The sequence below is a fragment of the Pelobates fuscus genome, chromosome 3 (assembly GCF_036172605.1).
Source record: "Pelobates fuscus isolate aPelFus1 chromosome 3, aPelFus1.pri, whole genome shotgun sequence".
NCBI classification, from domain to species: domain Eukaryota; kingdom Metazoa; phylum Chordata; class Amphibia; order Anura; family Pelobatidae; genus Pelobates; species Pelobates fuscus.
Window position 1 is genome coordinate 167,821,803 of NC_086319.1, and position 27,050 is coordinate 167,848,852.

Consider the following 27,050-nt stretch of genomic DNA (forward strand, 5'->3'; position numbering starts at 1 on the left):
TCACTGGTATAATGAAGTGATCGTGGTATAAAATATGCATTCATTTTTATTTAAAATACCTTTTGTTTACACCATTAACTCAAAATATACTGAGGTTTTTCCTTTTTTCTCGTTCTGGATTATTTTTTAATTTACAGTAAGTTTTGTGTCAAATAATTGATTAAAAATCTCATTGATATAAAAAGACTTATCCATAAAAAACACCTATCCGACTTTATCGGCGGGTTTGATTATTATGTTTATGTCCTCCCTATGTTTTTTTAGGGCTTTCTCCATTAGATAGATTGTTCCAAAACGTAGATAAAGGTTCAAATTTTTGATGTCGCTAATGCAAGCTTCTTCAAATGTTTTCATGCTTGCAGTCTTTAAATGATATGGGGAAAAAAATCAGACCTTGGTTTAAGTATTAGTGTTAGTATGTTTAAAACTATCTAGTTCACTACTGTGTCTGTCTCTTTTCTCTACATTTAAAAAAGATTTTTAAAGCCACAATGTTTACATATGGCAATTAAGGTCAATGAATGTTTCAAATTTGTTCAGGCCACAAATAGGAGCAAATTTAAAACCTTTCTCTAAAACTCTATGTTGTTCTGAACTTCCAAATTGTTTTTAGATATATTAATTTTTTTTATAGGTTTGACTTTCTCCATTAGTTTTCCCTCATTCTTGTTTGTCTTCCTCTGTTCCCCATTGACTCTCTTCTTCGTTTTAGGGGTGAGCGTGGAGATCTTGACCACAAATCGTGAGATCTCGGACTCCACAAAAAAACTTCTTCTCTCACTGAACGCAAAGGTTCATATCTATTCCTTAAATGTATAGGCCTCTCAGTGGGTATTCTTTTGATGGAAGGTGGGTTGTTCTCTTCTGATTAGAAAATTTGGGTCCTCTATCTGAACAGAGGTGGAGTGGTATTTCTTTTCCTCTGTTTTTCTCTTCTTTTTCCGTCCATCCCTCCCCATTCCTTCCTTCTCAATTTGTACTGAATCTTTTCTCTTTGTAGCCTGATCTTCTCTCTTTTTTATCATTTTTAAAATTCTCTTTTTTATTTTGTTTTCCTGATATTGCCTCTTTTATAGTCATCTATATCTCTTACATATATTTTATACTTTGTTTTTAGAATGTCTTGTTCTAATTTATCAAGTTTTTTGGAGACTATCAAAGATATATCTTCGAAATCTTTGGTTCACACAAAAGGCTCTAATTTCAGCCTTATACTCTTGATTGCTCCATCTATTTTTCCCAAGGAAACTGTTCTCTGCTCTACAATGATCTTCATCATAGTGACAGAGAAGGAATTAATTTCTGTAAAATATTATGGTTGTTTTGATGTTTGCCGATCTCCTATGCAGCCAGGAGATCGGGCTTACGCATTTCCCTTATGTTTGTTTATCATTGCTTAGCAACGTGACGTCATGACGCACAATGGCGGCCAGACCCCAGGAGGACTCTGTAAAAATAATAATAATAGATTTCTGTAAAATAATATGGTCGTTTTGATGTTTGCCGATCTCCTATGCAGCCAGGAGATCGGCTTAAGCATTTCCTTATGTTTGTTTATCATTGCTTAGCAACGTGACGTCATGATGCACGATGGCGGCCAGGCCCCAGGAGGACTCCAATTCTTCACTTTGGGCAGAGGGGGGGTGACTTTGGACTGCTCCACTGTCTATTTTGTATATAAATGTGTGAGTGTCTTGCAAGGGGGGAGGGACATGATGTATTGACAAAGGGATTACCCCGAAACGTTTGTTATTTGTCCTCCAAATAAATGTCAGTAGCACCTTGTTTTGTGCACACAGCAACTACTTGCGCAGCCTCTATTTTTTTCTATTTGTTGAGTGGCTAAGAAGATTCACCTTGAAGATTGCCAGTGTATACTACCTTTTACTCTATCTGAGAGAGAGACATGCCTGAATTTCCAAACATCCCCCTGTGCTGATTATACTGCACTATATTTATTCTTTTTTCCTAGACATTGTTTGACCTAGTGGTTCCTTAATATTATTATACAGGTTGTATATATTTTTATAATATATTTATAATATATTCAGTTTGGTGATTCCCATACGTATTTTGTTTTCCCATTTGGCTCTTGTTTTCCCATTTGGCTTTTTATCAGTTATGCCGAAAGGGCCTGAAGGGCCAGAGGTGGAAAGGCCTCTTCAACACCAGATTTGAAGCCATCTGCCAGGATTTCTGGCATCACATTAATGGCCGCTCTGCAATATCTACTCATCCATCTGCACAGAAGACCCATGCTGCAGAATTAACTTTCCTCTCTTTTTCTGGAGCTATTTCCAAGCTATGAGCTATTTCCAATACACTCATAGAACCTGAGGGCACTTGGAATTGGAAGGTCTATGGACTTGGGGCCAATGGTACCGCGACCTTTGGCTCTGCAATTTAATATACGACAGGCAACAAGAAACCTATCACATCCAGAATTATCAGGCAATGGAGAGAGGGGACAGCAAGCCTGGTGTGGGGTTGGACTTTCTATTATGGCCTAACTGCAGCATAGGGTGATTAAGCCAGATAATACTGAAGGCATCATCTCCGTTAATATAGCAGAGATCTATGCTTATATTTTTGTCAATCTTTCTTTTATTAAGGCACGTGTGAAGGGTACAGAAAAAAGAAAGGGAAATGCAAGAATTTTCACAGAGTAGAGTTAATATAGCGATAACACCGTTAGTTACATTTCCATGTTATCAATGCCTCATTTTTTATATTATTTTGTAAGTCGCTTAACGTAAACTTATCTTTACCGAACATAAAGCAAGAATGGGTAATATATTAGCAGGTATTCATATATTTGCGTTAGCTTGCAACATTAATACGTATGCACATGTATATCTGCTTGCAGTTAGATTTCTATCGCAGTATCTAGTTAGCTCGGCATGTGTAAATTTTAGCAAGTCGGTACTATTAGTGTGGATTCACTCGGATGCATTGCTTGTTCAGGTTAAGTAGTCGAAAAGGTAATGCAGGTCTATATAAGGTATCAGGCCTGCGTCTGGCATGTGGGTTGCAAGTTGGGTAGTGGTGTCAGTGTTAGATCGTAGGTATAGCTATAGACTGGCTGGTCACGTTGTTCGCACTGTGTCTCTGCTGCTTGTCCGTCATTGTCAGCTACTCGTTGTGGCTCGGTTATGTGGGTACTGGGTGCTCGTGTGTGAGTTAGGCGGCACGGTGCCATAGTGGTCATAGGGACAGATAGGCTGAACTGTGTGAGCTGTGCTGGCGTGGCGTGTCCTGTTATATACAGTCTGGGTCAGTGTCTGGCGCGTAAAGCGTATACATGGTCTGGCCCTCCAGTTGGCTGCGTCAGGCTGTTAGCGGAGGATGTAGCAAATCATACCCCCTGGTGGCTAACGCTAGCGTTGCCCGCGCAAACTACCATCCATGAAACAAAACACAATATTTTAGGTTAAGAATAGTAGTCATCGGGTGAGTCCACGTCAGGCATGTCATGCACAGCCCCAAAACTGGTATGGGTGGGAATCTCATCAGTTCAACACACAGCTGTCCTAGAGGGGCATGGCCCAGGTGGGTGTCGTTAAACCATGCGGACCAACCAGTGGGTATACAGTGCCAGTCCATATTTCCGTGTGTCGTCTCTTCCGACCTGGTTTGCAAGGCTCCTGAGTCCACCGATTCCTCCAGCGGGCGCTGATGGCTCCGGATTCTGTGATCTATACGTTGCCGTGGCTTCTCCACCTCCGAGGGCCGCTTGTCTTCGGCCTGAGGCCTTAGTAGGCATTCATGCCCTTTTGCCATTGATCCCATCTCCAGGATCATGGGCCCAGGGTTCCGCCGGATCCAGAACTTCTCCCTTGGGGTATGGCAGGCTGTAGAGGGATTCCTCCAGGTGAGTGCCCAGCTCAGATGAAGAGTGAGCGGGCCTCTCGGCAGTGGTATGCGCGTGTGTGTTGTTTTATGAGCGCCATGCGCCCGGTGAGTCTCCGGGTTCAGGGACCATTGCCTGGTATTGGTCAATTGTAGCACAATGCCCCGTGTGCTAGGCCAAGGAATGGCTGCACTCCTCACTATGCTCAGTGATGCAGGTCTTGCGCACATGGCCGCCGCCATCTTAGCTGTGGGTCTTGGGTCTGCGCGGCGGCATATCAGCGCCTCCGAGTGTGGCTTTATGGCTTGGACCGGGATCACCCCCCCCCCCCCCCGGTCCAGAGGGGGGGGACAGGATCGGGTCCGCAGGTAGTCCACGTGTGTCGGGCTCCGTCGGGCAGGATAGTGTCGTGGCGGCCGTCCGCTTCACTCACCGCCGGGACAGGTCCTGCCTGTTGCAGCGGGCCCCTTCCTCCGAGGGACTGGAACTCCGTGAGCAAGCCTCACCCCAGCTCAGGTAGCCCGGTTGCTTAGTGGGTTGCAGTTTGGGACAGGTAGTTTCTCTCTAAATCTGGAGTTAAGGTTTATATGTGCCTCTGTTTGCAGGAGCCGAGCTGTCCTGCGACCGTTCAGCTTGGCGACCCGGCCCCGCCCCCCTATGCTTATATTGGATGTCTTATGCTATTTGCATTTTTTTCTCATATCTAATACCCAGTGGTATTAGTGCTAATCATATTGTCAGTTAGCATAGCCTGAATTATCTACTGTCCTTTATTAACTCATTACTGACGTATTCATTATCTTGTTTACTAGCCTGATTTTATTTTCTTAAAAATTGTGCAGATACAGCGAATGTCATGGTAATGTTTTCTCATGCCTGTTATTTTGAATGCTTACTCATGCTGTTTTGACATCGTAAGCTTGACTGTATTTAGGTGCACAGCAAAAAAAAATAAAAATAAAAAAATAAATTAAAAAAAAGAAGGCTTAAAGTAAAACCGTTCCTCTTTTTTGCTTTAGTCTAACTTCGTTGCCCTAACAACAGAGCAGAACTTGAAAAAGTGGAACTTGAAACTGAAATTAATCTTTCTCTTGAAATATATTGAATATAAAGGAATACACTGATTTTGAAAATTAACCATTTTTGCAGTGTTGCAGGGTGCATCATCCTGCTGAAAGAAACCACTGCCATCAGGAAACACGATTGCCATGAAGTGGTGCACATGGTCCGCAACAATCTCTAGGTAGGTGGTATGTGTCAAGGTAACATCCTTGTGAATTCCAGGACCAAAGGTTTCCCTACAGAACATTACCCAGAGCATAACACTGCCTATTCTGTACAATGGCGTCGCTAGGGGGCGGGGCCGTAGGGGCCCATGCCCCACCCTACATTATGTTGTGCCCACCCCAATTCAAACGTGGTACTGACCTATGTAAGAAGAGGCGCATCGCGGCGGCAAGCTCCGCCCCTTGTGATAAACCACACCCCACTTTTAAACTCTACCCCCTGCCCGACGAACCTCAGAGCTCCTTGAAGGCTGGCTCGGCTGGAAGGTGAGCAGACACAGGGGAGAGGGGCTACATAAGGGCACAAGAGGGGTTGGGGGTAAAGAGGGCACAGGATGGGAGGGGGCTACATAAGAGCACAGGAGATGAGGGGATTACATAAGGGCACAGGAGGGATGAGGGGCTAAAGAGAGCACAGGAGGGGATGGGGACTAAAGAGGGCACAGGATGGGGAGCACAAACAGATACACAGAGGTGCTGGGGGAAAGGCACACATATGGGCTGGGGGACACAAAGACACGCAGAGGGGGGACAAAGACACACTCAGAGGGGCTAAGGGTAGACAAAGACACACAGAGGGGTTGGGGGGGCACAGACATACAGATGGGCTGTGGGCACAAAAAGGCACACAGAAGGGCTGGTGGGACATAGAGACTGCCATCCCCCCCACACACATATTCACTGTTACCCCCACACACAAATACACTGTTATTCCCCCCCCCTCACTGTCACCCACACACATACACTGTCAGCCCCCCACATACATTGTCACCCCTTACACACACACTGTCACCCCCTAACCACACATTGTCACTCCTTACTCACAAAATGTTACCTCTACACACACACTGTCTTTCCCCTAAACACACACTGTTACACCCCCACATACAATGTCACCCCCCTACACACACACTGTCACCCCCTACACACACGTTGTCACAGCTTACACACACATTTCACTGCCCCCACACACACATACACTGCCCCCCTACACACACTGCTCCACACACACATACACTGCCCTCCATACACACATTGCCCCACACACACATACACATTCACACACTGCCCCCCATACACACATTGCCCACCCATACACACACTGCACCACTCACATACACACAGCCCCCCATACACACACTGCCCCACACACACATACACTGCCCTCCATACACACATTGCCCCACTCACATACACACAGCCCTCCATACACACATTGCCCCACACACACATACACAGCCCCCCATACACACATTGCCCCCCACACACACACACACACTGCCCCCCATACACGCATTGCCCCACACACCCTACACATTCACACACTACACCCCCAACACACACACTGAACCTTTCACACACACTGCACTCCTCACACATTGCACCACTCACACACACCACTGCTCCTATGCCCTACTGCAGCCCCATATCCCAGTAGACCCCGGGTAAGTTGTCAAACTGTTCTTAAACGGTTTGACTATTTACTCTGGGAGAGGGTCCCGGCACTCCTGGCACCATAGCCACTACACAGAGCTGTAGTGGTTATTGTGCATGGATTATTTCTTTAAATAATCTACAAGTGCCCCTCCCGAGATCAGGCTCTGGATGCGCCACTGTCTCAAATACCTCCACTATTCAAGATGGTGGCTGCCTTTTCTCAATGTGTGTGGGGCCTTGGCCTGTCTCAGCAGCTCCCATGCAGTCACTCGCACAGGCACATAGTGGAGGCCTCTGCTTCCGACCAGGGATGACTTGAGGCAGATGCAGACAACTCCACTTAGCAATTTTCAATCGCTTCTGGGCAGCCTTGGAAGTGCGTATGCCAACAACATTGTGTCTGACCGGAGGAGCAAGCTACAGGGATCGAAGTACCCACGCCGGGTATCACATGTGAAAAAACACTTGTACCTGGGTTGAAAGCTACTAGGGTGTTGGCCCCATTGCAACATCCACACAAGCAGAGAGCTACCTGCTGTAAGCAGCAACTGACCATCAGGTTCTTCTGCACTCCCCTGTACAGGAAGGACTTGGACTCTTGGAGTCTCCAAGTCTGTGGATGCTGGCCTATGCCTCTGCTTGGGGCAGTGGTGATACTTTACCTCAAACGCGTTTTACAGCTGCCTTTCGTGGCACACCTGCTGGGTACAACTGCCTCCCAGAATTAAGAATCAGATGGTGCTTTATGTGGTACAGTAAAGGCCTACTGCTTGGTTTATAGTCTTTTACTCAAAGTAGCCTTCATCTCTCTCTAAACTTTTTCTTTATTTTTGACACATTGTCTTATGCTTTTATTTCCCCTTTCTAAAGGCTTAGAGCGTTTTATTATTAAGATACACAAGATACATTAAGATACACAGTTCCAGTGGAAACAAGCGGACAATTAAACGCTGTAGTTATTCCTGTCATTAGTAACTAGTAAAGACATTAGTAACTAATGTCTTTAGTACATCATAATCCTATGTTATGTTTTATCTTCCATACCTCAGCATATACATACATCCTGACTACTCGTGCTTGTTAATAACTCTCATACTGTCAGTTACCATACTTAGACTTTAGCCTGCTATTTCTTTAATGTTCACTGATATAAGCTTTATCCTGTGCTCTCTTATCTATATATCAAAAGTTGTGCTGATATCTCAATTGCCTCATTGTTCTGATTCTGATATGTGTTTTACTGATCTTGCTTCTGCTGTTGGGGCAATAAAACTGTTTATCTGCACACAACAAAAATAAAGAATGTCGAAAAAATACACATATCATATTACACTGTGCCATGATTTATTGAAGAAAAATAAAGCCAAAATGTAGAAGCCATGTGTGAAAAACTAAGTACACTTTATGATTCAATAGCTTCTAGAACCACCTTTGGCAGCAATAAAGTAATAATTTTCTGTATGACTTTATCAGTTTCTCACATAATTGAAGAGGACTTTTGGAACACTATTCTTTACAACATTGCTTCAATTCTTTGAGGTTTGCTGGCATTAGTTTATACACAGCCCTCTTAAAGTTCCGCCATAGCATTTCAATCGGGTCGAGTTCTGAGCTTTGACTGGGCCATTGCATCACTTTGATTCTTTTCTTTTTCAACCATTCTGTTGTAGATTTGTTGTTGGGTTTAGAGTAATTGTCCAGTTGCATGACCAAATTTGGCCAAGCTTTAGCTGTCGGACAGATGACCTCACATTTGACTCTTGAATACTTTTTTTTATACAGATCCTGTGGCTGCAAAACAAGCTCAAATCATCACTCCTCCAACACCGTGTGTGACTGGTGGTGTGAGTTATTTGTGCTGATATGCTCTGTCAAACGTGGCACTGTGCATTGCAGCCTAACATCTCCAGTTTGGTCTCGTCTGTCCAAAAGACATTGTTCCAGAAGCCTTGTGGTTTCTTCAGATACAACTTTGCAAACCTGGGGGGCGGGGCCGGACCGCCAAGCTGACTGGACGCTACATGCATGGGCTCCAGCTCTAGGCTCATGAAAAGGGATCAAAAAGCCGACACAGACCGCTGCAATGCCGGAACCGTCACTACCACTGCATGGAGAGGGTTACCAGCTTCGGTCCGATACCCTGCAGGAGGCACAACACGCACCAGGTGAGCAGAAACAGCCGCCTTCGGCCTGCACACCACTACAGGCCTGACCTCGTGCGTCCACGGTGTGCAGCCGGACACCGCGGAGACTCACTTTGCGGTGAAAGGAGAAGCCGCATAAACCAAGCATCTGGTTGTGGGATGATACCCTGGCTCGGGGCACGGCCCCGCTCCCCCCCAAGGCCCGTGGGGGTTATCCCGGCATCAAGGTGGCGGCCCGCAAAGCGGTGGGAGATCCCACGCTCGGCATATGCCGCCCGCCTATACTAGCAACGGCTGCAAGAAAAAATAGCCGGCTTGCAGATATGGACACTGCCAGGAATGCACCCTAATAAGGAATAAAGGGACACCATTTGATGGAGCACTACAGCTCATACAGAGCCACAATTTGGAAAGCTGCCAATGAGGATCCTACACATTTTGCAACAGCTATTACTATCCCCCCGGAAACCGGTTGAGAGACTTGAGCACCAACAAAGGCACATACCATGTCGGGATACAGCGGACTCCTTGCAGAGGTGGACCCACAGATGCCCACCCTCGGGTGACCGGTGTGCTGGTAAGGAGCCAGCCAGACCCTTTGAACTTGGTGGTGATTCAATGGACTTTGCCCCTGACTCAGTGAGCCCTGTGGGGCCAGGAGACGCGGGCCCTCCGGCGGACCGGTGGCCGGGGGGGCGCGCACTGGTACCAAGTATGAGACCGGAGCCAGACGAGGCATGGATGGCTGGGGTCCAGGGTTGGATCCGGGGAAGTCGGGGAGGTGCAGGGGACGGATGGCAGGTGGATTCTACGTGGATTCACGCAACCGAGTGACCGCGGCGCCACGGATCTACCCACCAGCGGACCAGAGTCTGCCCAGGGTGGAGGCAAAAGAGGGCTCCCCGTCACGGAGGTGCCCGCGGGCCCCAGATGTGGATGGCCCAACCAAACTCGACAACATCTAGGAATCGTTTAGTCGAAAGCTTAGACATTGAGAACAGCCCTGCTCCCGTATTGTTTTAGACCATATTAGCAATTTTTTGTTTATAAGCATATGTTACCCCGCATGTCAGAGTTTTGATAGACTAGGCGATATTAACGCACTTAACCAAAAGTGTTAGTATACTTACTCCCTCTAGTTGCAACTGTGCAGGGTAGTACAGATTGATGTGCATCGAACCTAGCAACAAGGACATGACGATATGTTTTTGAATAACTACCATATGCTTTACATGTTTCACTACTGCCTATTTACCTGCCTAATTACTGCATTGCATGTTACTATGCCTAAGAAACCACACAGACCAACCAACACAAAGCACTTGCACGATCCAGCAAACACAAAACAACTGCATAAACCAGCTAACACAAGGTAACAACCCAAACAGCCAAAGCAATTACACAACTAACGCAAACCAGCTAACACAAAGCGCTTGCACAAACCAGCTCACACAAAGCACTTGCACAAACCAGCACACACAAAGCACTTGCACAAACCAGCACACACAAAGCAATTGCACAAACCAGCTAACAAGATGCGATTGCATAAACGAGCTAACACAAAACACTTGCACAAACTAGCTCACACAATGCAATTACAGGGTTACTACCAGCCTGCTCTTATACTACTATATGTATGAATGTTGATTCTTAACCATTACGCCTCTTTTATTATTGCATGCCTGCACTGTGACTGTCTAAGCGCTGTTACATGACAAACAACTATTACCCATACGCTTAATAATGCGTTAGATGTATGTACCGTAATAGCACTTGCACAATCTCTGCAATTTATGCTGTAATGCTTGTAAGCATGTCCCTGCAAAGTTTGAATACGCCTCTATGTTTTGATCGGATGCGCCTCTGCGCAGGCGATAATCTGCATTTCTCCCTATATGCTGACAATTAAGCCTCTTCGTAGGCGACTGTTCACCTTCTTGAATGTTACTGCTTAAGCCCCTGCGTAGGCAACCACTTGCCTTCATATGAACCAGTTTGCAATCTGCACTTATATTGTGAAACAATACAAATATTCAAAACAACTTTGCAAACCTAAGCTAGGCAACACTTCCAAACAAACCATACTTGTTCAGTTTTTTTCTAATTGTACTGTCATGAACTTTAACATTTGACATGCTAACTGAGGCATGTAGAGTCTGAGATGTAACTCTTGTTTTTTTTGCAATTTCTCTGAGCATTGCATGATCTGCCCTTGGGGTAAATTTGCTGGGATATCCACTTCTGGGAAGATTGGCAAATGTTTTCTTTCTCACTGTAGAATGATGGACTTTATATTGTTTGGAAATTTCCTTATAACCCTTCCCAGTTTGATGGGAAGCAACACTGATTTCTCTTAAGATCATTGCTGATGTCTTTCATCCTTGGCATTGTGTTAACACACCTAAATGCTCCAGACCAGCAAACTGCTAAAACTTCAGCTTTTATAGAGGTGGTAACACTTACTGATGGTACCAAGGGCATTTGATTAGCAGCACCTGTTTGCTACTTAGCTTCTTAATTCCTATGAAAGCAGTAAAGGTGTACTTAGTTTTTCACACATGGCTTCTCCATTTTGGCTTAATTTTTGTTAAATAAATTGTGACACGGTGTAATTTGTCATATAGTGTTGTTCATCTGAGGTTGTATTTACCTATTTTTTTTAAATTCTTTATTTTTGTTGTGCACGTAAATGATACAGGCAGGCCTGAGGTGCCCCAGAAGCATTTCTCAGGCTTTTCCCTCGCGTAACATGCGGGGTAAATGATTAGCCGGCACAGTTTTTATTTTAAACATGCTTAAGTGGTACAACATCGAAGCTACGATTTGAAATGCAAAAACAGCCTGCAAGCAGGAATAGGTTGTGCGTGTGTTAGGTTCACAGTTGAAGAATATCACAGGTGTTGCCATTTTAAAATGCTAGATACAGTTCTCAGCTAGTGCATATATGTCTAAAAAAATTCTTAACAGATTACTCATTCAGACTAAAAGTAAGGTCGCCTATAGCAGTGCTGGTGGTGTTTAAGGTTATGAGTGGATAATCAACTAGTAGAATAGTTTAAATGCCTCAAGAGCGTAACATGAGGAATGATATTTTATACAATGTTCAAAAAACCAATAAGTAAAATACATAGCTACGTAGCAGTCAAACCAGAAGTAAATAAGTAAATAACCAATTGCCCTGTAATTTTAAAAGTGAGTTACTGAGTGGAGGACTCTTGCAGATTATTATTAGCACAGTACAATGACTATATGCTAGTCCAGATAGAGGTAAGGTACACTAGGCAGGTATGTCTGCGTAAATTCGAACTGCTACCTAAGAAATAATAATATCAAAATAACATCAAAGGAACAATAGTTGTAGGTCACCGTTTATCATATATCATAAAGTAGTTGAACAGTTATTAATCAAGATTAAGTGGCAGGAGCCTGGCTTGGCCTCTGGGCAGTGCGGTAGAGCTACCAAGTGTCAGACTTGTGTGCTTGCCGCAAGGCGAGTGTCTGGGCTTTGGGGTGTTGCTATCGGTAGCCCTGTCCCATGGGGTGGGTGAGGCAGCGGCTAGAGTCCAGCACTGTGCACCTGTAGGCATTCACCTTTCAGCCTATTCCCACCGGTACGGTGTTGTCCCCCAGAGCGGCGCTGTGTGGGTGTCAGGATCGGGACAGGGATCCAACACGCAAAGTACAAACAGGACAGGGTACGTATACCGGACCTTAGAATGGCCGGACTAACGTACGGATAGTAAAGAGAATGGTCAGAAACAAGCCGAGGTTGAGGGAACGAGAGGACAGGTGAGCGAGGAACAAGCCGGGTCAAGGATACCAGAGGGAAACAGAGTAAGTCAAACTAGCCGGGTCGGAACCAAGGGAATAACTGAAATCGCCAGAGCACTGTGTGACTAGACAGGCTAGAACCACGACAGGGCAATGAGTGAATGGGAGAAACAGGTTTAAATACCCTGGTTACAGTGAGTATACCCGCCTCCGACGAGTCCTGAGTGGCTTCCAGTCACTTGAGTGACAGATCGGTCCGGACTGACGTCATGACGTCGGGCAGCGTGCGTGACGTCATAAAATGAGACGGATCCCTCGCGGCCGGCGTGAGATTGTCTAGGAGAGCCGCGAGGGATGGAGGAAGCCGACCTGCTGGAGGAGTAAACTACTAAGTCTCTACCTCTTTCGGAGGTAGAGGCTTCAGGTACCCTGATAGTACCCCCCCTCTCAGATACGCCCACCGGGCGGAAGGAACCGAGACGAGACGGAAAGCGTGAGTGAAACGCCCTGCGAAGACGAGGAGCATGAACATCCTCTTGTGGTACCCAACTTCTCTCCTCAGGACCATATCCCTTCCAGTCGACCAAATATTGTACTCTCCCCCGAGAGATACGAGAATCAATGATGGAGTTAACCTCATACTCCTCCTGACCCTCCACCAGAACAGAGCGAGGAGGGGCGATCGTGGAGGAGAATCTGTTACAAACTAGGGGTTTCAACAATGAAACGTGAAAGGAGTTAGGGATGCGTAAGGCAGCTGGGAGAGCTAGACGATACGCCACTGGGTTAATTCGAGTCAAAATCCTGTAAGGGCCAATATATCGAGGAGCGAATTTCATGGAAGGAACTTTAAGCCGAATATTCCTAGTGCTTAATCATACTCTATCGCCTGGAACGAAAATCGGAGCCGCCCTTCTACGTTTATCGGCGTGTTTCTTAACCAGCATAGAATTGTGTAGAAGAATTTGTCGAGTCTGATCCCACAACTTCCTCAAATTGGCAACATGTACATCAACCGACGGTACACCTTGGGAAGGAGAAACCGAGGGAAGAATAGATGGATGAAAGCCATAGTTCATGAAGAAGGGGCTTGAATGAGTAGAGTCACAAACGAGATTGTTGTGCGCAAACTCCGCCCAAGGAATCAAACCGACCCAATCGTCCTGGTGTTCGGAAACAAAACAACGTAGATATTGCTCAATCTTTTGGTTAGTACGTTCAGCAGCTCCGTTAGACTGGGGATGATAGGCAGAAGAGAAATTTAATTTAATACCTAGTTGAGAACAAAAGGATCTCCAAAAACGGGAAACAAATTGGGACCCTCTGTCAGATACGATTTGGGAAGGTATCCCATGTAAGCGAAAAATCTCCCTCGCGAATATCTCTGCCAACTCTTGGGAGGATGGAAGTTTAGGCAAGGGAATGAAGTGGGCCATCCTGGTGAATCTGTCAACCACGGTGAGGATAACAGTCTGTTTTTTAGAGATAGGTAGATCGACAATAAAGTCCATGGCCAAACAAGACCATGGTTTCTCTGGTACCTCTAAGGGATGCAGGAATCCACTTGGGAGCGTATGAGGTTGTTTGGTCTTAGTACACACTTCACACGCAGCGATGAAATCTTTAGTATCTTTACGTAAAGCAGGCAACCAGAAGTCTTTAGAAATCAAAGCATACGTCTTGCGGATACCAGGATGTCCCGCCATCTTGCTGTTATGGAAACATTGCAACAGCTCCAGTTGAAGAGTAGGAGGAACGAAATGTCGACCCTCAGGAGTCTGTTTAGGTGCTAGATGTTGCAGCTTAATGATCTCGGCCAGTAACGGAGAATGAATCCTGAGATTCGTATTAGCAACAATCTTGCATTTAGGAACTATAGAAGAAAGAATCGGTTCAGATACAGTGAAAGGTTCATATTGTCGAGACAAAGCATCGGCCTTAGAGTTCTTAGAGCCAGGTCTGTAAGTAAGTACATAATTGAAATGAGTCAGGAATAAGGACCAACGAGCTTGCCTAGAGGACAAACGCTTAGCCTCCCCAATATAGGACAAGTTCTTGTGGTCCGTCAAAATAGTAACCGGATGTAAGGTGCCCTCCAATAGATGTCTCCACTCTTTCAAGGCTTTAATGACTGCTAACAATTCCCTGTCTCCGATGTCATACCTGCTCTCAGGCCCAGAAAGTTTCTTGGAAAAAAAACCACAAGGATGTAACGGTTTATCCACCCCCAACCTTTGTGAGAGAACGGCACCTACTCCTGTCTCAGAGGCATCGACCTCAAGTAGGAACGGCAAGGATGTATCAGGATGGACTAATATTGGAGCAGAAGCAAAAAGTTCTTTGAGATTTTTGAAAGCAACGAGAGCTTCAGTAGACCAAGTCTTAGTATCAGCCCCTTGTTTGGTCATATTGGTAATAGGTGCAATAATAGAAGAGTAACCCTTAATGAAGCGCCTATAATAATTGGAGAACCCAATAAACCTCTGGATAGCCTTGAGTCCCTTAGGCAATGGCCAATCTAGAATAGACTGGAGTTTGTCAGGATCCATCTTAAAGCCTTCCCCAGAAATCACGTATCCAAGAAAATCTATCTGGGTCTGGTCAAAGCTGCATTTCTCCAATTTGCAGTATAAGCCGTGTTGTAGAAGTTTGTGTAATACCTTTCTGACTTGTCTATGGTGGGTCTCAATCTCTCTAGAGTGTATAAGAATGTCATCCAGGTATACAATAACACAACCCTGTTGAAATTCCCTAAGAACTTTGTTAATTAGATCCTGGAATACTGCCGGTGCGTTACAAAGGCCAAAAGGCATGACCGTGTACTCATAATGCCCGTAGCGGGTATTAAACGCCGTCTTCCACTCGTGACCTTGTTGAATTCTCACCAAGTTATATGCCCCTCTGAGGTCCAACTTGGTGAAAATCTTAGAACCTTTTAGCCGATCAAAGAGCTCGGTAATCAAGGGGATCGGATAGGCATTCCTAATGGTTATTTTATTCAAACCTCGGTAATCAATACATGGTCTGAGTGAGCCATCCTTCTTTTTAACAAAAAAAAATCCAGCCCCGGCGGGAGAAGAGGATCTCCTAATGAATCCCTTGTCTAAATTCTCCTGAATATACTCCTCTAAAACAGAATTCTCTTTAATGGATAGAGGATATACATTACCCCTGGGGGGCATGGTGCCGGGCAAAAGATTAATTTTACAATCAAAGGTCCTGTGTGGGGGTAGTGTATCAGCGTTCTTCTTATCGAACACTGCTTTCAAGTCTATGTACAGAGGAGGTATCTGTCTCCCTGTAGACTGGGTAGAACTATCTGGTGTGTTAATCATAGCCAATGGAGACACCCTGCGACAACCCTGGCCCCATGAGATTATCTCCCCTAATTCCCAATCGATAATAGGGTTATGTCTCTTTAACCATGGGTAGCCCAGGACTATGGGAACAGAAGGAGATGAAATGAGCATAAGTGATAAGTTCTCCTCGTGTAAGATACCAATAGTTAAGTTAATGGGTATAGTCTCACGAGAGATAACAGGCTCAAGTAAAGGTCTACCATCTATGGCCTCAACGGCCAAGGGTGTATCCCTTAACTGGGATGGGATAGTGTGTTTAGTAGCAAAGACTTGGTCGATAAAATTCTCAGCAGCTCCGGAATCTATCAAGGCCATGGTCTTTAGCATTCCCTTCTCCCACGTTAAAGAAATTGGTAGCAGAAGCCTGTGATCTTTATAATTATGCGTAGAGGACAAAATAGAAACACCCAAGGCCTGTCCTCTAGAGAAACTTAGGTGCGGGCGTTTCCCGAGCGAGTAGGACAATTCAGACGCAAATGACCTCTGGCTCCACAATACATACATAAACCCTCCCTTCTCCTGTACTGCCTCTCCTCTTCAGAGAGGCGAGTATTGCCTATCTGCATAGGTTCAGGATACAGTGAGGTATTGGAATCAGGACTTTGAAATGTAGGGGCTAATTTAAAGGCAGGTCTGAAGTTCCTCTCTCTAGTATTCTGTCTCTCTCTTAAACGCTCATCAATACGAGAAATGAACGAAATTAAGTCCTCTAAATTCTCAGGAAGCTCCCTAGTAGCAACCTCATCAAGGATAATATCTGATAGCCCATTCAAAAATACATCTATATAAGCCTGCTCATTCCACTTGACTTCTGCCGCCAGGGACCTGAACTCTAGTGCATAATCCACAAGTGTTCGGTTCTCCTGTCTCAGGCGCAACAGTAATCTGGCTGCATTAACCTTCCTACCAGGAGGGTCAAAAGTTCTTCTAAATGCAGCTACAAAGGCATTATAATTATATACCAATGGGTTATCATTCTCCCATAGTGGGTTGGCCCATCTCAGAGCTTTCTCAATGAGTAGGGTGATAATAAATCCAACTTTCGCCCTATCTGTGGGATAGGAGCGAGGTTGTAGTTCGAAGTGGATACTAATCTGGTTAAAAAAACCACGACACTTCTCCGGTGAACCACCATAACGTACAGGTGGGGTAATATGGGAAGAGGCACCTACAGTGGCTACCTCTAGACCAGAACTTACAGGAGAGATGGAAGTAGTACGGATCTCCTCAGGTGGGTTATTGGCACGAGATAATAGCGCCTGTAGTGCTAGTGCCATCTGGTCCATTCTGTGTTCCATGGCGTCAAACCTGGAATCAGAGGGACCAACCTGACTGTTTGTACCTGCAGGATCCATTGGCCCTGTCGTAATGTCAGGATCGGGACAGGGATCCAACACGCAAAGTACAAACAGGACAGGGTACGTATACCGGACCTTAGAATGGCCGGACTAACGTACGGAGAGTAAAGAGAATGGTCAGAAACAAGCCGAGGTCGAGGGAACGAGAGGTGAGCGAGGAACAAGCCGGGTCAAGGATACCAGAGGGAAACAGAGTAAGTCAAACTAGCCGGGTCGGAACCAAAGGAATAACTGAAATCGCCAGAGCACTGTGTGACTAGACAGGCTAGAACCACGACAGGGCAATGAGTGAATGGGAGAAACAGGTTTAAATACCCTGGTTACAGTGAGTATACCCGCCTCCGACGAGTCCTGAGTGGCTTCCAGTCACTTGAGTGACAGATCGGTCCGGACTGACGTCATGACGTCGGGCAGCGTGCGTGACGTCATAAAATGAGACAGATCCCTCGCGGCCGGCGTGAGAGTGTCTAGGAGAGCCGCGAGGGATGGAGGAAGCCGACCTGCTGGAGGAGTAAACTACTAAGTCTCTACCTCTTTCGGAGGTAGAGGCTTCAGGTACCCTGACAGTGGGTCTTCCTGCCAAGGTGTGAGTTGGCCATTCGGTGGTAGGTTGAGGCCTATGGGTATACTGTTTAGGCCTGCGGGGTGTCGCGGTACGTTCTCCCGTGTGTTCTCTTGGCTCGTCCCTGCTGTTTGGGAGCGTGGATCCGAGCTGCGTTGGGCTCGAGTGTGCGGGTCAGATGGGTTGCTTGTTTGTGGTATTGGCATGGCGGGCGCTCTCTCATATGCGTGAGGGACAGTGTGTGTACCCGGGTGGCATGGGTCTCTGGGCCCCAGTCCGGCTCCGGCCCTGTTCTGCGGCATTACCTTCTGTGTGCAGGCATGGCGTGCCGCTGCGACTCTGGTGTGTCGCTTGGAATCTTGCTGGTTCTGTGTTTTATGCTTGGGTGGAGTGCTGGGGCTTGGGGCCTGCCCGGCTGTCCTGCACCTCTGTGGATAAGAGCGGGTATGTGGGCCCGGGTCATGTGGCTTTGTTGCTCGTATCGACGGCTTTCGGTGTCTGCGTGACCGGGCGGCCGCCTGGAAAGCCTGGGATGGGAGATCGTAGTAGCGTCGGCGGGTTATAGGTCGAAGCCATGTGGCTACCAGTTGAGCTGCTTGCCGATAGGGTACCCCCTTGCTCCGCAGTGTCATGCAGAGGCTCAGGCACAGCCGGTCTAGGGCTTCCAGGGGGTGGGAGGGCATATCGCCGCCCACGTTCTTTGTCTTTCTCCCTTGCTGGGAGGCCATCTTTAGGTATGCCTCACGTGTCCCGTGTGCTTTCGGATTGTGTAGTCTAAGTAGCTCGTTTGTGGTTATGCTGTTCCTGTGAGGCAGGAGACCGGGATATCCCCCACCGGTCTGGAGGGGGGGGGGGGGCGATAGGAAGTCTGCAGCAGTTTCTGGGGGATCTGGTGCCGTAGAGAGTGGCTATTTCTCCACGCTTCCCACTCCAGCAGGCCTCAGTCAGCGTTTACTTAGTGTACCTCCGACAGGCTCCGGATACCCGATACCGGAGTGAACCCCCGACGTGGGTAGTGCTCCCTGGGAGGGTTTTGAGTTTTGTAGCCGTCGTTTATGCCTTGTTTATTGCTTGCCTAGCCGGAGCTCCGTTCCCCTGCGTCCGTGCAGCTTGGCGGTCAGACTCCGCCCCCCGTATTTACCTAATTTTAAGACCTGCTAAGGAACAGATGATGATGTTATTATGTCCTGATATATAAAAACCATAGAATTCAAATAGGCTATACTCTCTTTTTCCCATGTGTATTTATGTATGTATGTAAATAAATATATATATAAACATAGAATGTGATGGCAGATAAGAACCATTCAACCTATCTAGTCTGCCCAATTTTCTAAATACTCTCATTAGACCCTGGCCCTTTATTATAGCTAGGATAGCCTTATGTCCTCTTCCTTTTTATTCTTTTAAATATAGTCTCCTCCTTTACTGTGTTGATTCCCTTTATGTATTTAAATATTTATATCATATGCCCTCTGTCTCGTCTTTTCTCCAAACTATACATGTTAAGATCCTTTCCTTGTAAGTTGTATCTTGTAATCCATGAACCAGTTTAGTAGCCCTTCTCTGAACTGTCTCCAAAGTATCAATAGCCTTCTGGTGTACAATACTCCTAGTGAGGTCTCACCAGTGTCTTGTACAATGGCATGAGCACTTCCCTCTTTTTACTGCCAATACTTCTCCCTATACAACCAAGCATTCTGCTAGCATTTCCTGCTGCTCTATTACATTGTCTGCCTACCTTTAGGCCTTTGAAATAATTACCCCTAAATCCCTTCCCTCAGATGTTGAGGTTAGTACTGTATCAAATATTTTATACTCTGCCCTTGGGTTTGTACGTCCAAGATGCATTATCTTGCACTTATCCACATTAAATGTCAGTTGCCACAGCTCTGACCATTTTTCTAGTTTACCTAAATCATGTTCCATTTGGTTTATTCTTCCTGGAACATCAACCCTGTTACATATCTTCGTATCATCAGCAAAAAGACATACCTTACCATCAAGACTTCCTGCAATATCACTAATAAAAATATTAAAGAGAATGGGTCCAAGTACAGATCCCTGAGGTACCCCACTGGTGACAAGACCATGCTTAGAATATACTCCACTTACTACAACCCTCTGTTGCCTGTCACTCAGCCACTGCCTAACCCATTTAACAATATTGGAATCCAAACTTAAAGGCTGAAGTTTATTGAGAAGCCTTGTATGTGCGACAGTGTCAAAAGCCTTACTGAAATCTAGGTAAGCAATGTCTACTGCACCACCCTGATCTATTATTTTAGTTACCCAATCAAAAAAATCAATAAGATTAGTTTGGCATTACCTCCCTGAAGTAAACCCATGTTGTCTCTGAGCTTGAGATCCATGTGATTTTAGATGTTCATCAATCCTATCCTTTAACATGGTTCCCATTACTTTCCCCACTACTAAAGTAAGGCTTGCTGGCCTATAGTTGCCCGCCTCCTCCCTACTACATTTTCTGTGAATGAGAACATTTGCTAATTTCCAATCTTCTGGGACAACTCCATTAAACAATGATTGGTTAAATAAATCCGTTAATGGTTTTGCTAGTACACCACTAAGCTCTTTTAATAACTTTGGGTGTATTCCATCAGGCCCCATCGACTTATTTGTCTCTACTGTTGACAGTTGTAATATAACCTATTGCTCTGTAAACTCACATGTAACAAATTAATAATTTGTCCTCTTTCCTAACTAATCTCCCTTTCCTTAATTTTTATCTGTAAATACTAAACACAAATATTCATTGAGGTAGTCAGCTGGGCCTTTATCCTCTTCTACAAACCCTCCTTCTTTTGTTTTTAATCTAACTAATCCTTGTTTTACTTTTATTTTCTCTTATATGTCTCTAAACAATGTTGTGTCCCCCTGTTTTACTGACTGTGCTATTTTCCCTTTTGTGTGTGAGTTGGGAGCTCTAATAACTTGCTTAGCTTCTTTCTGCCTATTCTTATAGATCTGTCTATCTTCCTCACTCAGTTTTTTTTATAATTGCTAAATGCTAACTTTTTGTTTTTTACTATTTTGGCCACTTCTGTGGAGCACCACAGTGTTTTCTTAAATGTTTTGCTCTTACTGACAAGACTAATGCAATTTTCTGTTGCCTTCAGTAGTGCAACTTTTAAATAATCCCAGTACTCTTGAACTCCATTTAAACAGATCCAGTCTGATAATGACTCCTTTACACATACTCTAATTTTAGAAAAGTCTGTTTTTTTTAAAGTCTAAAACTTTTGTTTTTGTGTGGTGTGACTCAGTCACTGTTCTTATATTAAACCACACTGACTGATGATCACTGGATCCTAAACGTTCACCTACAGTAATATCTGATATCAAATGGCCCCCTTATAAGTTGGCTTCTCAACGACTTGTTTTAGAGACAATCCCAGTAGGGAGTTTAGAATATGTGTGCTCCTGGCACCAGCAGCTATTTTGGTTTTCCAGTTCACATCAGGAAGATTAAAGTCTCCCATGACAATAACTTCCCCCTTCATTGTCATTTTAGCTATTTCCTCAATTAGTAGATTATCTAACTCTTCTATTTGTACTTGTGGCCTATAAATCACAACTACACGAGTTACTGTGTGATTACCAAATTCTAACGTATCCCAAACAGACTCTATGTTCAACTCAGTAACTTTTATTGGGCTAGATTTTATGCTATCCTTCACATACAGGGCCACCCCTCCCCCTTTCTTGCCTTTTATGTCTTTTCTATACAAAGAGTACTCTGGTATTGCTATGTTCCAGTCATTTTTGTCATTATACCATGTCTCAGTAACAGCGACTAAATCTACATTATCAGTTGCCATCATTTCCACAAGTTCATGGATCTTCTCTTTGGCAGTTGCAGTAATCCATCTGCCATTCCTGGACTTTCTCTTTGGCACTGACTTTGCAACACCTCAGCCTGAATTTGATCACTTTCCCCTTCATTGTCATTTTAGCTATTTCGTCAGTTAGTAGATGATCTAACTCTTCTATTTGTCCTTGTGGCCTATAAATAACACCTACACGATTTACGGTGTGATTACCAAAGTCTAATGTAACCCAAACTGACTGAAAGTTCAACTCACTAACTTTTATTAGGCTAGATTATGCTATCCTTCACATACAGGGCCATCCTCCTATTCTCTTGCCTTCTCTGTATTTTCTATACAAAGAATGCCCTGGTATTGCTATATGCCAGTAATTTTCTCATTATACTATGTCTCAGTAACAGCCACTAAATCTACATTATCAGTTGCCATCATTGCCACAAGGTGATGGATCTTATTCCCTAAACTCTGAGCATTTGTAGACATGATTTTAAGCTTAGCTGAAAACATTTGTTACCTTTTGAGAAGGATACAAACCATCTTTTATGTACAGTTTATTCCCATTCTAAATAGAGCTACCATGATGAAACCAAATCCTTGCTCCCAACACTATTCACCAAGCCACAAGTTAAAGTCCCTAATATGCATCAGCCTGTCATTCTGAGTGTTATGCACAGGCAGAACTTCAGAGAATGACAGTGTGGAAGAAACCTGTCGTATATCATTGGCAAAAACACAAAAAAAAATCTTTACCTCTGAAACCTTATTGCAAGCCAAGTCATTTGTCCCTAGATGGACAAGTACATCCAATTCCCCTTCCTGCTTTTGTTGCTTAACCATATTAAAGATATGTCCCCTGTCTCTACGAGCAGTAGCTCCAGGAAGACATCTCACAAGGCCACTTTTGTCCAGCCCCATACCTCTTATAATATAATCCCCCAACATCAACTGCTTTCTATCCGACCTCACCTTTTTGTCATTACCTGCAGTCTTGCACAGCTTAGACATAGAGGATGGTGGTTCCACAAACTCAGTGACCGCGCCTGTCTCCATAACACCACTACACTCGGTGCCTAAGCCTGTGTCCACAACACCACTACACTCCGTGCCTGAGCCTGTCTACATAACACCATTACACTCTGAAAGTGCTAAAAATTAATTATGTAGAGCCACAGACTGTGCAATATGCCTTTTGTCCACAACTCTAAGTCTACCAGATCCTACAGTAATCCATCTGCCATTCCTAGGCTTTCTCTTTGGCAGTGGCTTTGCAACAGTCCCAGCCTGAGTTTATTTAACAGATAATTTACAAATCTCAGATTTCACAAATGCAATCTCCTGCCGCAATATAGAGAACTGTAGGTTACCTCAGTGCTGTAGCTTGCAAGGGTACAGGAGGAAGTGTTCCGCATGTGCTAGACCCCAGGTAATTTGTCAAATGGTTTGTGAACAGTTTGACTATTCATGCTGGAAGGGGGCCAGGGCACTTCTGGCACCATAATCTCTACAGTAAGCAATAATGGTTATAATGCCTCTAGTACTCCTTTAAATTAAAAATTAGAATTAAAACTCCTAGAGCAGGAGCGTGGCCTGGGTCTGTCAACGGACGGCAGCATAACTCATTAGCTCTCATTCTTCTCTCCTGGAATCAGCCTATCTCTGCTCATTACTACCTTCATTGGATTGGAGAGGAGACTAGAGGGTATTCAGCACCCACAGAGTAATCCATTCTGCTCTCAAACTGGTCCCAAAGCATGTTTATCTGACAACTCTGCTGAGGTTGTGTAGCATGATGCTGTGATCTAAAGTGGCATTATTTTAACCATTCACATTGTCTAAGCATCCACCGGGGGATGTCACACTCCTTCAAATCAGGAAACATTTGACAGTTTTAAGGGCAACAGGACCGTCTGATGTGACTATCAGTCGTTCACTGATAGTCACACACAATCGCTCAGGCACACACAAGCACTCAGAACCACTCAGACACACAGGCTCCCTCACAGACACACATTGACAGACATACACACACTCACTCAGACACACACTGACAGACATACACACATTCACTGACAGACACACACAGAGACAGACACACTGACATATATACACACACAGACTCAATGACAGACACACACTCAAAGACACACACTGACAGATATACACACAGACTCACTGACATACATACACACACACACTGACAGACACACATATACTGACAGACACACACTCACTGACAGAAGCACTCACTGACAGAAACGCACACACACTCACTGACAGGCACACACACACAATGATTTACACACACACACTCACAGACACACACACACACACAAATTCACTCACAGACACATACTGGCAGACACACATTCACTGACAGACACAGACCCTCACTCACAGACACACACTGATAGATCTACATACACAGACTCACTCACAGACATATACACACACACACTCAGACATACACACATGGACAGTCATACACATACACACACACAGACATTTCCCCCCCAACACTCATAGATTATTGTTACATTTTTTAATTTTAATTAAAATCCACCCAGCCTCCCTTCCTTTGGGATAGCTGGGTGGATTTTTAAACTGTGGCCCAGTGGGGCTCCTGGCCTGGCTGCTGGACAGGAAGGTGGGAGGGCGTCCAGGCAGACGGGTGCGCTTAGCTGTCACCGATGGAGCTGTGATCTCCCTGCTCAGCTCCCTCGCACGCTGCAGAGTGATGCCGGGAACCGGAGTGACGTCATATTCCAGCTCCCGGCATCACTGCGGTGTGCGCGAGGGAGCTGAGCAGGGAGAGCTCACAAATCAGCGCTCCCGCACCGCTCGCCTGGGAAATAACTGTCCGTCGCGAAGGGGCCAAAGGTGACCAGACGTCCAGCTCTTGGGCCCCCTTAAAATGAGGCTAACAAGGCATTAGTCTGGGCATTTGGGGGCAGCGATTTTTGCCTCCCCTGGAAAGTGCCGCCCAAGGCAAATGCCTTGTTTGCCTCGCAGTATATACATCGCTGCACACAAGTGTCACAGTAATTTCGGTTTGTTTGGGTACAAAAGTTGCAGACTGCTGGTGCGGACAGCATACAGTTCAACATATGTGGGTCACTTTTAAACCTTAAACTGAACACTGCCAAGTGTGAGGTTGGCATCCAAGTGTGGAAGGAAATAAATTGCAGGATGTCCCAAATTATTTCTTTCCAGCTATTTATTTATTCCAAATAATTTATTTCCAGCTAAATGTTTTTCTGGTACTCTTTTCTAGCTCCACGATCGGCCAAACATTGTAACGTCCTCATACAATGCGTTTCGCACTGCCCTAAGGATTTCTCAAGTGTGTCAATCAGATGTCCAGGGCTGTTATTACAAATCCATCCTCTTTGTAGAGCACTAAATGTCTAAGCAATTTTACAGAAAAGGGTTACATCAGTTTATCACCTATAAACACTTTTGAAATACTTAAAACAGAAGTTACATTATTAAAGGGACACTATAGTCACCAGAACAACTACAGTTTATTGAATTTGTTCTGGTGAGTAGTATCATTAGCTTCAGACTTTTTGCTGTAAACACTGTCTTTTCAGAGAAAATGCAGTGTTTACATTACAGCCTAGTGATAACTGCACTGGCCACTCCTCAGATGGCTGTTAGAGATCCTTCCTGGATCATGGCTGCCTAAAATGCATCCAAACATTCAGTGTCTCCTCCCTCTGCATGCAGACACTGAACTTTCCTCATAGAGATTCATTGATTCAATTCATCTCTATGAGGAGATGCTGATTGGCCAGGGCTGTGTTTGAATCATGCTGGCTCTGCCACTGATCTGCCTCTTTGTCAGTCTCAGACAATCCTATGGGGAAGCATTGTGATTGGATCAGGCTGCCACTTCTGCTGATGTCAGCAGGCAGTGGGCATGTCAAAAGGAAACAGTGACAAAGCCAGCAGCTTCAGGCTTGAATACAAGTAAGATTTACTATATTTAGGGAGGCATGAGGGGACCAAGGTGGCTAGATGGTGGTTTTAACCCTATAGGGTCAGGAATACATGTTTGTGTTCCTGACCATATAGTGCTCCTTTAAGTATACAAAACAAAATCTTCTATTACTACTACTACTACTTTTTACTTATTACTACTTTTGCACAATATATAAGTTTTCACTTTTTTTTTTTTTTTTTTTTTTTAATTCTTTATTTTTGTTGTGCAAAAGGGGTTACAGCAGTGCTTGTATAGCCACAGTAGCTTTCACAAGCGCGGTTTTTCATCGGGTTGAACATAAACATGGCTTGTAGATAATTTGCACATTTTTATAATAAGACAAGCTAGAGTAAGAATACATATAACTTTGATAACCGTTGCAAGTTTCATGTTATACATTAGAGTAACAAATATGAATAAAGACAAAACTGGTAGAATAGTAGATCTTTGTACGCTTGTTATAGATTAAAGCTAAAAACATTAGCAGTGTGAATACATTAACAGTATTAGTAGGCATATAACCGAGTATCTTGGAATTACATGACCTTCTAGGGTGAGTATGCATGGAGCTTCGAGTATCCTAGATGAGTGCGCCTTTGCTTACATTAAAATATGCTGGTCTCATGTCAAGTAGGAAAAGAAAAAATAATGAAGTAGTCAAGCTTGTTACGTTCGTTATAGATATGCTGGGCTAAACTGCTAATATGCTGAGCTAATATGCTGAGCTAACATGCTAATCCTATTATAACAGCTTTAAACATAATAACACGATGGTGACAGACAATATTATGTTCAATAGGAACGCATAGTGCGAGGTGGGTGTCCGGGTTGTGGGTCGTTGCCAGCGGTGATAATGTCCCTTTAAGTGGGCCCCTTCAGCCTATGCCACCTGGTGAACCGACCTCTCCAGCTTGGGGTTGAGCAGGAACCCTGTGCTTACAGGTAGAGTATTAGTGCACCCTAGTGTGTTCAGAGGCATCAGCAGCCGGGGATGAGTCTTGTCCCTGTAGGTGCTAGTCAGCCTTGTCTTCTCCGGTCCTGGTTGTGGCAAGGAGTTGTTTCTTGCCAGGTGTGTACCCGGTGGACGAGTGGCTCTGCCCTTCAGGTCTGTTCCAATGGGGCTGGCTGTGCGGTTGGCGAATGATGTCGGCAGGGGTTTAGTTTGGCGGTGGAGCCCTAGAGGTTGCGGTCTGTTGGGGCCCCCCTTTGTGATGGGCGGTCTGCAAGAGTCTCTCACCTTTTTCTGTGACGCCTGTGCCCGGCTTTTGCGTGGCAGAGTCATGCTGGATGCACCCGGTCTTCGCTTTATCCACCTGGTCTCCGTGTTTTTTTCCCGCTTTCGCGGTGGTTGTGGTGAGTGGTGGTTGTGCTGACGAGGGTGACCCTTCTGAGTGGTTAGGGGTGTGCGTCGGTTCGTTGCCTGTGAGGCAGGCACCCTTACAGGACGTGGGCA

The 27,050-nt window shown here is 45.0% G+C and overlaps 1 protein-coding gene across 2 annotated transcripts in view; it reads left to right on the plus strand.

The window, feature by feature from the left end:
• Window positions 1–27,050, plus strand: part of ADA2 (adenosine deaminase 2) — a 62,659-nt gene that overhangs the window by 23,320 nt on the left and 12,289 nt on the right. The window contains exon 2 of one of the 2 annotated variants that reach the window (XM_063447651.1): window positions 5,000–5,093. The exons of the other annotated variant lie outside the window; for it this stretch is intronic. Coding sequence (XP_063303721.1) covers window positions 5,059–5,093 — 35 coding nt within the window. The 5' untranslated portion in view covers window positions 5,000–5,058. The remainder of the gene's footprint in view (window positions 1–4,999; window positions 5,094–27,050) is intronic. 2 annotated transcript variants of the gene reach the window in all.